The 14,495-nt window shown below is 41.1% G+C and overlaps 2 protein-coding genes across 2 annotated transcripts in view; one reads left to right on the top strand and one right to left on the bottom strand.

Moving 5' to 3' along the window:
• The window catches only part of LOC143019748 (uncharacterized), a 51,099-nt gene extending 49,591 nt beyond the window's left edge, over positions 1 to 1,508 (bottom strand). The window contains exon 1 of the mRNA XM_076175721.1: positions 1,146 to 1,508. The gene's annotated coding sequence lies outside the window, so the exon portion shown is untranslated. The remainder of the gene's footprint in view (positions 1 to 1,145) is intronic.
• A 1,639-nt stretch (positions 1,509 to 3,147) lies between these two features.
• LOC143019995 (uncharacterized) overlaps positions 3,148 to 14,495 on the top strand; it is a 21,317-nt gene continuing 9,969 nt past the window's right edge. The window contains exons 1-2 of the mRNA XM_076176080.1: positions 3,148 to 3,169; positions 10,366 to 10,518. Of these exons, the coding sequence (XP_076032195.1) occupies positions 10,393 to 10,518 (126 nt within the window). The 5' untranslated portion in view covers positions 3,148 to 3,169; positions 10,366 to 10,392. The remainder of the gene's footprint in view (positions 3,170 to 10,365; positions 10,519 to 14,495) is intronic.

Genomic DNA, 14,495 nt, shown 5'->3' with positions numbered 1-14,495 from the left:
TTATACACGACTATCAATTAATTTTCCTACAGAAACCGAACCTGCGCAAGCTTGTAGTCTGTACTAAGTAGTCCATATTCCATACTCGACTGATATCACTAGTCAACAAAGAATTTGTCCCAAGGAAAACAATATCTGTATCTCATATGTTTTTGCATGCAGAATCCAAAAATAATGTCCATTTTTTCCATCACTCACAGTTTTTGTGTTCCACGGTATGTTACAATACGTGGGTTACGTGGGATATATTTTAATCAAGCGTATGGCAACACTGAGTTTGGCAACACTGTGTAAGATTGTTATGCACTTTCAGTCAATCTGTTCTTCAACTGAACCACATTTATTGAATCAGGAAGATCTGATTGATCTTGTGTTGGATTTAAACTTGTCAAAAAATAATCTGAACTTCTTGTTTCCAGGTTAAAGGGCTGGATTCTTCCCCAGAATAAATGAAAAGTTAGATTTTTGTAAGCGACATTGTGATTTTGAACATTTTTTTTCTCACTTAAGAATTGTGTGGTGTTTTGCAATGATATATATTCTGTTATGGAGGAACTAAACCATAAATATGACAGGAATTAGTGACAACTGTTTATTGATTCTTCAAAAGTGACATTAAAATTTGTTTTGCTCCACAATGGAAATAAGTTTCCTTCTGTTCCTCTGGCCTATGCGGCTAACATGAAGGAAACATATGAAAGTATGAAGCTTCTATTGCAAAAAATTAAGTATGAAGAACATAAGTGGCTACCTAAAGATTGTGGTACTTTTACTTGGAATGCAGCTGGGTTACACAGAAAGAAAAGGAAAGAAAACTTACCAAAACTTTACTTCCCCTTTGTCTGAAGATTATATCAGAAGGAAAATATTATGATATAATGAACTAGCAAAGAGGAATGATTGAAGGCAACAGGTCATACCGACTAAATTATGTGAAACCAAAACAGTAATAAGAAGTGAAAGTGAAGAAGGGGGAAATGACGAAAGGCAGAAGAGAGAAAGGTGGGTGAAAGTTGAAAGGAGGCTGAAAGTCTGTTTACCTCCCCTCCTGTATACAACAACCCGAGTAATCCCTTTTCATTCCTGAATTTACATGGACACATCACGAAGATCTTCACTTGCATATGTAAACCATCCCCACTTACCTCGTTACAATTCACCAGAGCACTGTCGTCGTCGTTCACCGACAGACTGCCATTAGCAAAAGAAGTGGGTGTTGTTCGATACTCCTCTCTTCGAGCCGACAAAGCGATCTATCTTCATTATTGCACACAACCCACTTTCATTCCTTTTCGCCCTAACTTAAGTGATAGTGCGTATGTATGTGCCCAATAGGCACACCAAGCAATAATAGATCTCTGGAAGCCTTTAGTCACAATCCATACAACAGGCGGTGTAGACACGGTGGTCGTTCCTTGGTGGAATTAAAAACCAACGTATCTCGGCAGCAGCCTACACGATTAAGGAACCCTATTCGTGGCCCACTCCGCTCACCCTACACGGAGAAAAGGCTAGAAAATCTCTTTTAAACTTAAATTCTCTAAACTAACACATATGCGACATGAATATGATGATGATAATGATAATGACCAAAGAACGACAACAGGGAGGAAGCAACTGCCCTCCCAAAAGGAAAATCCCCTTATTGCACTGCCGATCCGCCCTGTTCCGCAATATATCCCTGTGAACGAAACTAAGAGGCCCTATTAAATCGAGATCAATTTCCATGGGTAACACCTGAGCAATTGCTCACTCTCTCCCAGATATGATAAAACCCCGTCATTGACGTTATCAACGAGCTCAAGCACCACGATAAATGACGGGACCCCTGTATCCATGCGGAACTAAACATATCTATTTGTAATCACATTTAACCCTCAGATAATATATGTACACTTAATGCACTATGCATCAGTTACATTCACATGCATGTCACTTGACCAAATATGTCTACGTGACTAACAGAACGCCCCTAACGTAACAAAACCTCCCTTTCTCTCTCACATCAACAGAACGCTACATACTTATCACGTAAATATCACATGACAGAGAATCAGGACCAATGGATAACCGACCTAGCTATTCACATCCAAACAATTCACACGCTCGTAGGAAGACATAATTATAATCAACTGACCACACACCACACCAAGACACATCTACTAATAATGACAAGATCAATTGTAGAGTGCCAGATCTATGTAGAACATTAGGAGACTAGAAAATGTAATACTAATTGTAAATCCTTCATACAAATGCTGAAAATGTAAATATGAATGTATAATCTGAAACAAAAGTCAACATATGTGTTGTGTGTGTGTGTGTGTGTGTGTGTGTGTGTGTGTGTGTGTGTGTGTGTGTGTGTGTGTGTGTGTGTGTGTGTGTGTGTGTGTGTGTGTGTGTGTGTGTGTGTGTGTGTGTGTGTGTGTGTGTGTGTGTGTGTGAAAATGATAATGATATAATAATGATAATTTTTTAATCGATCGATCATCTGTTACCTCGAGTTTCACCGAGTGGGGTCCCGGAGCCCCGCAGCATTTCACAAAAGTCCACAAATCCTTCAAGAGATCCCTCTACGAAGAAACCTTGGACTGATATTTGCTTTGTCTTAGAACATAAGAGGATAAAAATAGAGGGGGTTGCAAAATACCATAAGGACTTACACTAGAAATGCCATGTCACTTACCTCCTGTCATCCCTATTCATAGTTATCTAATCTTCTCTTTGAACACTGAGTCATTCCAGTGCTCACTACATGGTTACTAAGTCTATTCTATTCCTTTATCTCTCCGTTGGTAAATCAGTTCTTGCCTATTTCCTTCTTAAGCCTAGATTTGTCCAGTTTAAGCCCATCACTGCGAGTTCTGCCCTGCTTTCCTAATATGATGACCTTGCCTACATGACCCTTGACCCATTTCAATACCTTTATTAGATCACCAAAGAGTATCAGTTAAGATACTTAAGCCTGTCTTTGCGTGGGACTGTCTTTTTGTCGCAGGCAGAGAGTAGTAGGAGGGGAGCAGTCATTTGTTATCAGGTCTCCTTGTGTGGCAAGGCTGTCAGATAAAAGCAGAAAAAAAAAAACGTTTTTTTTTCACTGACGTAACATTCATCTTGGAAATATCTCAGGAGTCTGCGGCGAAGTAAACAGTTATCGGTCTTCCCTCTCGTAAGAAACTCACTCTAAAAAGCTCCTGGTCGGTTACTAGCATTCGACATGTCGATGTGTGGAAGAGAGATGAGTAGTGGGACTCTAAAGATAAACACAGAAAATAGCTGGAGTTTTTTCCCTGACGTTTTATCCTTACTAGAAAAAACTCCTAGTAAGGACGATATGTCAGTGAATAAAACTCCAACTGTTTCCTGTGTTTAACTCACCACTTTGGTACTTATCTGTCTTCCATATATCGGCTTTCTTCATATTTAAAAGCGGAAGAAAAAAGATAGGAGAAGCAGAAGTAAAGTGAGAATGTGTATAATTCAAGGAAGACGTGTTAAAGTGCGCAAGACGGTGCATGGGATGAAGAGAATGTGAGGGAACAGAAGGTAAGGCAGTGAATGGTGGGAAAAAGAGATGATGTCCATGGTGGAAGAAGAAAAAAAAAAAGCACATGGAGAGTGATTGGAAAGTAGAAAAATATGAGAGGTACAAAATAAAGAGGATGGTAGCAAAATGGAAGATAAAGTAGATTTTTATGACAAGCTTTTTTTACAGATAACTTTAGAGAGAATGAATATATTTTTCAGAAGAAAAGGAAGGAAAACAGTGAAGGGTTGAGTCAAGTAGAGAGAAAACGGTAATGAGACTGATGGGTGGATGTTGAGGAGAGTAAAGGTAGAAAGAGGAAGACGGGTAGCGTATTTCATGGAGTTTGAATGTAGAAGAGGACAGAGACCATGCGGTAGTGACAGATATTAGGGAAATTAATGTTATAGGAAAAGAGAATGACAGGACTAGGAACAAGTGACATACGAAGGGCATCAAGAGAAATGGAATCTGGACTACCTAGAAAAGACCACCAGTTCACGCGGGATCGGTGTTTCTGGGAGGGGAAGAGAAGTCTGTAGAAAAAGTAAAAGATATTGCTGTGTGTAAAAAGGGGGCTATTACCACTGAGCAATTTTTAGGAATACTTATTAGTTTCTTTGTGTCGTGGCTCAGGAATTATGGACAGGACACTTAGAATTCGAGCCTTGCTTCAGTATTTGTGAAGGAATTCTTTTTTGGAATTTCTATTAATCAAGATATTTAATAAGTCTAAATAAAGATATTCTTCTAAAAAACGCTGTGGAAGTCGGGGACAGGTGGTATTACGGTGACACTTTGTCCTAAAAATATTCTTGAAAAAGCGCTTGGGTAAGTCGGGGTCAGGTGGTATTCTTCTTCTTCTTCTTCTTCTTCTTCTTCTTCTTCTTCTTCTTCTTCTTCTTCTTCTTCTTCTTCTTCTTCTTCTTCTTTTTCTTCTTCGCGTTCCTCTTCTTCTTCTTCTTCTTCTTCTTCTTCTTCTTCTTCTTCTTCTTCCTCGCGTTCTTCTTCGCGTTTTTCTTCGCGTTCTTCTTCGCATTCTTCTTCGCGTTCTTCTTCCTCGCGTTCTTCTTCCTCGCGTTCTTCTTTGCGTTCTTCTTCGCGTTCTTCTTCGCATTCTACTTCGTGTTCTTCTTCGCGTTCTTCTTCGCGTTCTTCTTCCTCGCGTTCTTCTTCGCGTTCTTCTTCGTGCTGGGGATCCCGTGTTGGGGTTCCGCCCCGAGGCCGAGGCCGAAGGGGAAAACAAGGGATTAGAGCGCGGAAAGCTGCGGCCGTAGGCCGCTGTTTGCGCAGCCAAGCACCCGGTGAAGCCAGGGAGGGCGAAGCCCGCGGCTTGTCAACCAACAAAATTAGGATAGGAGATAGAGGCTAAGTCGGAGGGGCAGTCAGAAAGATGGATTTTTTTTTAGTGGTAGGTAAACTGAAATGAGAAGATACAGTAGGAGAAAAAGTTAGAAATTAAATTAAATTCAGTGGGAGATAAAGGCGATGTACTTGTGTGTGTGTGACACGCAGGAAGAATTGCTGCCTCTATGCGGGTGTACATGCAATGAGTGTTGTAATGTAATGTAATGGTCATAGCCTGTCTCCTAACGACGAAACAAAACACCTCCTGAAGTAGCGAAGTTGTTTTACCCGCGAGAGAAAGACAAATATGAGTAGAGAACACAAAATGAATTAATGTATCCACCGAGGAACGATCCCGGCCAGTCATAGCACATGTGTAGAGAACCTACTACCTCTTCTTTCGATTGCTGCTGGTTCCGGACGGACTCATGTCCTTGGTACTCAGACAGGACTCAACACATCGTAGTGCGTCTGGTCACTATCAGTCTAAGCTGGTAAAATGATACGTTAACATCCGCTGGTCACTGTATACAGCGGTAGAGGAAAGCCCCCAGAGGACAAGAAATCTGTAGAATGTGGCCTTGGTGTGATTGGCGTGAAGTCTTTCGAAATGTTTGGTGCGCAGTGTGTGTTTGTGTTGGTTTAATGGACGAATTTCACGTGGTGTAGTTATTCAGAGGTTCTAAAATCGTTCCAATTCTTGTCTGTTCTGAAGGCTCTGATGAGAGTAACTGAAGCGTATACCATCTGGCTCGACCTAGGAGACTGGCACAGTATCGATCTGACCATTGCTGAGTACAGACGACGTTTAACGACCATGAACGCAGACGAGAAACGTATGAGTTTTCCCAGTGTAGTTTTAGCTTTTGTTCTCTGGATGCGAAAGGGTGGTCCCCAGGTCAGACAACGATCCAGTGTGCTTCCCAACGCGGTGGCCTGGCCAGAATGAGTAGGCTGTTTATTTTGAGAAGGGTTTCGATGATTGTTTTGTTGTTCGTGTTGCAATGAAAGTATACAGCTTTCCACTTCGACACATTCGTCTTAATGCGTCATTGTTGTTTCCATGCATGTGCCCTGTCTAGTGTGTCTTGCACGATGTGTACTGTTTCCTGTAGTGTTTTATGTTTGCTGAGGTGTTTGATGTCGTCCGCATATGACTGAGTTAGGGCCTGGTTACGAGAATAGGGTGGATATCATTGGTGTACAGGTTGTAGAAATTTGGGACAAGGACCGAACTCTCCCGCCCTAGATACAAACGACTGGGACAGACAGCTCTGCAAATTTATTCTAATTGACCTGTCGTCCAGATAATTGCAGAGTAACTACGTGAACGGCAGGACTAGGTCGAAAAAGTGGTACAATTTGTACTTAAGACCTTCGAGCCAAACAGTGTCGAATGCATATTCCACGTCCTTGCAGGCCATGATTGTCTTTCCAGGACGATCGTCCAGTGGTTTTGGGACCCATTAGGAAATAAATCATTAAAAATTACATTCCCTGTGCTCCGCTCCGGCCTGAAACCGAACTGGCAGTTCCGCTGAAGAGTCTTCCCCTCTAGGTAGCTGATCAGACATCGGCAAAGAACGTGCTCGAAAACCTTCCCAAAATACTCAAGAAGGGAAATCAGCCTGTATAAGAATGGGGTTTGTTGTGTTTGGATATTAGGATCGTTTGCAAAGTTTTTGAAGAGGCCAGGGAAGTACCAAGAGGCGAGAGAGTTGTATAATGTTGTCATATGTGTAATCGTATTATCTGGTATTTGTTTGACTATTTGTATCCCAATGCCTGTAGGGCCAGTGGATTTGACTTTGAATTCGGAGACCACCGCCCTTACTTCTCCCTGGTCAATGGGAGCCATCAAGGGGTCGCCTTGTCTAACTTAACGAGCTAAGAGCGAGGTCATTACTACTAGAAAAGAAAGTGTTTACCCTGTGCAAGTTTCCGAAACAGCTCGGTCCCTGAACGGGATGGTTTGAAGACCTCACTCCATGCTGATTCCAGAAGATCAGCTTGATGTTGGGGAGTGTGTATGGTTTAAGTGGTTAATGACCTGAGATGGAGGCCGAGAGTTCTCTTCCAGCGCGTGTTTGACGTCCCTCCAAATTTAGGAGGGAACTTTTCACACGAGCCGGAAAGCGAAGTCGTTAGGCGCCCCTCTTCCTGACGCGAGCCTAGGAATAGTGACCCTTGCAAACTTTTCTGCATCCATTTTTTTTTCTATATGTTATTGTTTATTTATTCATTTATTTATTTTTATCTATCTATTTATTTATTTATCTATTTATTTATTCATTTGTTTGTTTTTATTTTTATCTATTTATCTATTTATTTATTTATATATTCATTTCATTTTATTTTATTTTATTTTATTTATTTATCTTTTTTGTTTATTTATTTTTTTGCTTCACACGAGTCTGGGCACGAGGCAAGGAAAGAATCGAAATGTGTCCGCATGGCAATCCTCAATCTCTGTGATCGAAAAGGGCATGAACGTCGCCACTTTGCAATAGGTCGTTGGTAAAATGCTTTTCTTCATGGAGCTTTAGACGAATTTCGTGAGTCTGCGCCATTCTTCCTCTATGACTGAGGGCGGAGCATTCTACATCTACTTGCCGACGAACTTCGAAAGTGATACCTTGAAGCCATCACAGTCTGCCTGACTGTATCGCAAGCTTGGCACGGTGGGGCAAGAATGGAAATGGAGATGCGGAGGATGAGAGGTATATGGTCGGAGAGGGTGGGGGCCCTGGCTGTAATAATGGAGTTGAGAAAGTTCGGCTCCTGGAGAAGACCAATTCCGGCTTTCCACTCGTTCTACGGGACAGGAACCTAGGGAAGTCCGGTCCCAGGAGCCTCAGCCTATGAAGTACAGTAATAGAGTGAAGCTGGCGACTCACTGGATTTTTGCACGCCCCGAGATTCAATCCCGGTTGCTTATAGTTGAAATCGCCTAAGAAGCAAGTGGGCAGTTTGTAGACCATCATGCTGGCAATGTCTACAAGTGGAAGAAAAGAACCACGGGGAAGGTGGGACCGCGGGAAGTAATGATTCTGACCGCGAGCATCTGCTCATGGTGAAAGTGATTAAGTATCGTGGCCTGGAGAGACTTCCTAGCCATGATACAGACTTCCAAGTGGAGAGCAAGACCCCGACACCATATGTTAAAACCTTGGAGTTTGGGAATGATGTCGGGTGCTGGGTTGTCCATCAAGGTCAAACAGATGAAGTCGGGACCGTGCTTTGTAATCTCAGAAAAGGTGCAAGTCCTTTTTGGGTTCCAGCTTTGGACGTTCTGACGGAACACACTTAAAGATCCACTCTACACATGGTGAAACAGACTTTGTATCCAGTGAGTCTTACTTGAGGGGGGAAGATTTAGTTAGCCTTAGGGGTTGGGAGGGCTGGCCCTGGGCGGTCAAAGGAAGAGGTGAAGGGGATTATTCTTCGCAGCGTCTCCTTGCAGATGGTCGTGAGGTTCATCTTGGACATACCGGTTGAGCTGGCTCTTGGTACCGGCACTCGACGGGAGAGACCACCGGTGGGCTTAGATGACTCCAGTGAGGACAAGTTAGAGCTGGGGTGAACGGGCTGCGAGTCGGAGCTGCGGCGGGATGTCCAATCCGAGTTGCATGCTCTGGTTTTAGGACGGTGAAGTCTCGAGTTTTCCTTGGCCTCCCTTGTGACCGAGGTGCGGAGGGTGTGGGTGTGGATGAGGGAGCTTTGGGAAGGGCTATGGGTGGGCGTAGGTAGGACGGGAAATTCTGGTGAGATACATGGGTTAATTGGTTGTCATGGTCTGGCAAAGAGAATAGTTATAGTGGATTGGCTAATGATATTGCTTAGTGTGCGTCTAAAAGGAGGAAGTATGCAAGTGGATTGGAGTTGTTCATGTATAATTCCTATATACCAGGGAAAATGGGACAAGTATGAATGTAGAAGTTTTAGAGGGCTCAATCTGTAAAGTGTACTTTATAAGGAGTATGGGGGGGGTATTGATTAAAGGAATCGGGAGGTGAAAAAAAGGGAGTTTAAAGATCAAAGTGTTGAAGAAAGTGGAAAAGTTACAGTATTTGGGGTTATGTATGGCAGGGAAAGATGGAGTGGGTGTGTGAATGAATTATAGAGTAAAGGAATTAAGTAAATGTCTGTGAGCAATGAAAAGTGTCATGAAAAATAGATATCTGGGGATGAATTATGAATGCAAAGAGAAGAATGTACAAGGGAGTGGCTGTACCCATGACATTGCACGGAGCATACTTAGAATACGAAGAAAGGAGAAAGGAGGATCCTAAACGTGTTTGAGATGAGAGCGGACCTTAGGAATATGTAAATATTTTACAAGGATAGACAGTATTAGAAATAAAGAAGTGAGGCGGAAAGCTGGGATGGAAAAAGACTTGGTAAATATGGTTGATCAAAGAATGCTTAGATGATTTGGACATGTGGAAAGAACGAGTGAAGAAAGATTAACATAAAGAGTGTAGAAGATGGAGGTAGATAAAGGGAACTTGAGGAAAAGACCAAGAATGAAGAGGATAGATGGGTGAAAGGGGCAGTGGATACAAGGAAAATGTCAGTCGAGCACAGGAGGGAGATCCAAGAGATAGATGTGAATGGAGAATGTTTGTGAATGGATGCGAAAATGACGAGGCCCGAAGGAATTTCTTTTTCATTGCTTCTCATATTTTTCGGGTGAGTGGGAAGGGGGTCGCCACATAATGAAGCGATGGGGGTCAACACCTTCAGCAGTCGGATCCTGCCGTGTAGATGTTGTTTCTTGATGCATTGCCTCTGACCGAACAGTGGAAAAGGGTCAGGAATAAGTCTTCATCCACAAGGTGATAACATAGGAGGGAAAGCGTATGGGTTTTTGGATAAGCTTTTGGATGGGGGTGGGGTAAGAGAAAGGTTAGGTTATACTCTCACTATGCTACCACATTTTGAAGGAGAAAGGGTCTTTTTTATGTATGTATGTATGTATGTATGTATGTATGTATGTATGTATGTATGTATGTATGTATGTATGTATGTATGTATGTATGTATGTATGTATGTATGTATGTATGTATGTATGTATGTATGTATGTATGTATGAATATATGTATGTATGTATGTATGTATGTATGTATGTATGTATGTATGTATGTATGTATGTATGTATGTATGTATGTAATAAGTTCTGTGAGTAATTTCACACTAGATACTAACGGAACGAGAAATATCCTAAAGTTGTCAAGATGTAGCCAAGAAGCAGGTAGGATAAGTTTTGCCAACCGTATCGTCAACTGTCGTTTCCAGTCGAAGCAATTCAATGTAATATAATTATATTTTTTTATTTTATTTGAATAGCCATCTAAGCATTTTTTCATCCAAGTTTGTGATGGACCAAAAGGTCTCCTGTCAGCATTATTATAGTTCATCATCATTAGAATTAGACGGTTGAATAAATTAGTAAGTGAATAAGTCTCTCATACATATTACGCTTTTTTCAGCAAATTCTTCTTGGACTACAGATCACCATGAGTACTACTGACATAACTCAAGAGTCCATGGACCAGAAGAATTTCACCCTGCGTTACATCCGGAAGCTTGAGCGTATCTTTGGACCCACTTGGATGTCATCAGGTGGAGAACTTCTAACCAGGGTAGTGTAAGAACAATATTAAGTATCATTTGTGCCAGTGTGGTACATGTGTTTAACATGTATGCAGCTGGCAGTTTCCGATGAGGCTATCAAAAGAAGCACCATTTACTGCGGTTCACGTATTAAAGCTTTATTAAGTACATTACATAGTCGTGGCACAGAAATCTCTAAGGACCAGGAGGTAACGGGGAAGTTTATTGAAGCCTAGGGACTGCAAAGAAAGATAGGGAGCAACTGTCCGTGTGCAGGAGGACATTTATTCACTGTCAATGGGCAAATACGTAAGTGGAAGTAATAAGGTGAGGGGACATTTTGTCTACTGTTGATGCACAAAATAAGGTGTAAAGAAATAGAATAAGTAAGGAGGGCAACAAGGGATACTTTTCCAGGATTTTACTTACAATTGGAAGCAAAGAAATTAGGTGGGATGAAACGTTGTACATACCTCTATTTCGTTCGATCGTGTTGAGTGCCTGTTTGATGGAGGTTTCCAAATGCTTGTGTTACACACAGAAACAGTAGCAACCACTTGATAGACTGAGAAAAGGCAAAACTACTGATGCAGAAGCCTGATAAGATCCATGGCAAGTGTTTGGAAGCTGTCACCATCCAGGTATGATTGGATAAAATAAAGGCAACAGATCTTAAACTAGGGGATTTACACCCTGCCTCACTGGATCGAGGGGATGATATGAACAAGTGTTTCCAGATAGACATGCTGTGTACACTGTGGTATAACGCTTGCAACCACCAGGAAGTCAGGAAGAATTCGTAGATTGTGTGGGGAGATGGTGAGGCCATACAAGGATAAGTGCTCATAGAACTGATGGAGAAAATGCTGAAGAACTTCATGCAAGGTGGAGTGTATGCAGATGTCATCCGAATAACATGTGATTGATGTCCTGGGGCATTAGGGAGAAGAGAGAGGAGACGGTGCATGAGGATATTGAATAAGAATTGACTAAGGACTCCTACCTGTCGGGTGGTACCAAGTTCAAAACTCCGGGTGGTGATAAAAGCCCCATTTGAAAAGTAAATGGGATGATCTATTATCAAGGCAACTTCGTAGCTACCTCAAGAGATTACCCCCTCCAAAATTCACAAACTGGTAAAGGATAAAGTCTCTGTTTACAAAATCAAAAGCACTTTTGAGATTTAGAAAGACCACAAAGCTAGTCGAAGAAAGTCCACAAAGTTCCTGCGGCTAGCTCTTTCATTTGTATAAGGTATGAATATGCTCCCTATCCGAGAGTTCACACCTTGACGTGTTGGATAGGTATTGAGAATCTTAATGACTACAAAAGCTAAGTCGATAGAGAGAAAATCTCTGCAGGGTTACCCATATCGAACAGGTTTTGTAAGAAAAATCAAACAAAGAGCAGCTCATACGCACAGTCGCAGGACCCACTGCAAACTGGGACGTCCCTGATGGCGAACAGGGAAATTCCTCATAGATATATGGGGTACCGTCATAATGACGGCATGGACCATTGGGCAACCTATAAATTCGGCTTCACCGAATATAATGAATAAGGTGACACCAGAGAAATGTCTCACCAGAAACCTTTTGGCACGGAGATGAGATTACTGCCAACCCCCCTTCATAGCCAATATGAGCAACACAACAAAAACAAAGCCGGGTGTTCCTGTTGGATCATCGTCTCCTAAGGGTCCAACCGCATTGCTTCGTGTGCTTACGGGCAGTGTGCCACTGAATGTGAGTAAGCACTGTCCAAGCAGATCCAAGCCTTGGACATTAAACAACATAAAGAAAATGAAGATCTATACCTACAGCGTAAGAAGTCTCTCAGAAGATCACAGGCTGGAGAGTTTAATGGAAGAATTAGACAACATCAAGTGGGACATCGTAAGAATGAGCGAAGTCCGAATTACAATTACAAGATGGTCATCACCTGTTCTACTTTGAGGTAAGGACAAAGAAAGATCTAGTGGAGTAGAATTCTTGATCAACCGAGAGGTTGCTGGTAACGTAGTCAAACTCAGTAGTTTGTCAGACAGGGTAGCTTGGATTATGATTAGGCTGTGTAAAAGGTACACTCTAAAAATAGTTCAGGTTTATGCACCAACATCACAGAGTTCAGACGATGAAATCGAGTCGTTCTATGATGATTTAAGTCAGGTAATGGATCAAGAAAAAAGTAAGTACACGTTGGTAATTGGCGACTTTAATGCTAAAGTGGGGAAGAAGATGGGAGATGCGACGTGCATTGGTAAGTTTGGAGTAGGTAAAAGAAATGACAGAGGCGAGATGTTAGTCAATTTTGCAGAGAACTACAACACGAGGATAACGAACACTTTCTTCTAAAAGCGTGTAGGTAGTAAATGGACGTGGAGAAGTCCAAATGGAACAAAGAACGAAACAGACTTGATATTAGGAGACGAGAGCAAAAGCGTTAGCAATGTTACGGTGATAAAGTCAACATAGGTAGTGACCATAGAATAGTAGGTAGGTTGCACAGCTAAATTCAATTTCAGAGCCGAGAGAAATAAACTAATTCTAAGAAAGAAAATAAGCCTTGCAAAGGTTAAGGATAATAAGAAAAAAATTAGTTAGAAATTAAAAATAGATTCGAAGCTCTAAGAACTAACGAGGACACCGTCGAAGATATGAATTTGAATTTAGTGAATATCATTAGGGAATCGGCAGAGAAAGTAGGAAGCACAAAAAACATTAGAGAAAACAAATACTCCAAAGCTACAAATGACCTAATTAAAAGAAGAAGGACCATGCAGATTAAAAGCAGGAGGGACGAAATAGAAAGAGTAGAACTAAACAAGCTTATCAAAAAAAGGGAGATCAGAGAAAAAAAGAAAAACATGGATGAAATAGAGGAAACTATTCGGAAAGGTAAAAGTATTAAAGTGGCCGAGCGCAGACATGCTTTAGGAAGACAACAAATGATATATTTGAAAGATAGAAATGGAGAAATCATTAAATGCAGGGACACAATGGTAAAAAGAGTAGAAGAATTTTACCAAGAGCTTTACTCGTCGAAGACCGTAGTTGAGTCAGTAAATTCATGTGTAGACGTTAGTAGTGTACCAGAGATTACAAAGGAAGAAGTAGAATTTGCTCTAAAAACTATGAAACAAGGAAAAGCACCTAGGGAAGATGGTATATTGATAGATCTATTGAAAGATGAGTTGTACACCCAGTGCTTACGTCAAGAAAGTGTTCCTGAATCATGGTGCAATGCTATAGTTATTTTGCTTCATAAAAAAGGAGACCAGAAGGATCTTAGTAACTATCAACTGATTAGCTTGCTATCAAATGTATATAAAATATTCTCCAAGATCCTTACAAATAGACTAAATCAAGTTTAAGATGGAAACCAACCGAGAGAACAGGCAGGCTTTAGGAGCGATAAACTAACTAATCGAGAAAACGACAGAATACAATATACCTCTCTGTTTAGCTTTTGTAGACTACGAGAAGGCCTTTGATTCGATAGAATAAATAGCAATACTAAACTCGCTACGCAAGCAGGATACAAACGAACATATCATAAGAGTTTTAGAAAAGATTTATGTGAAAGGTACCGCTGTAATTCGACTACATAAATATACAGAAAAGATCAAGATCGAGAAAGGAGTACGGCAAGGCAATACAATTTCACCCAAATTATTTACAGCTTGTTTGAAATATATTTTCAGAAGATTGAGTTGGGAAAAGAAAGGTTTAAAGATTAATGGCGAATATTTGAACCACCTAAGGTTTGCGGATGACATTATCCTTATTTCAGAAAGAGCAGAAGACTTGCAAGATATGCTGAGTGATCTAAACAAAGAAAGTCTCAAAGTAGGTTTAAAAATGAATAAGAGTAAAACCAAAGTAATGTTCAACACGAAAGTAAATAGATTGTAATTGATTGTGAGAGTCTTGAAGAAGTTGAGGAGTATGGTTATTTAGAACAGATTTTGTAAGTGACGACAGGTTATGATAATGAAATAAAAAAA

The sequence above is a fragment of the Oratosquilla oratoria genome, chromosome 38 (genome assembly GCF_046742065.1).
Source record: "Oratosquilla oratoria isolate Oo_2021 chromosome 38, ASM4674206v1, whole genome shotgun sequence".
Taxonomy (NCBI): domain Eukaryota; kingdom Metazoa; phylum Arthropoda; class Malacostraca; order Stomatopoda; family Squillidae; genus Oratosquilla; species Oratosquilla oratoria.
This window is presented reverse-complemented; position numbering and strand designations above follow the sequence as displayed.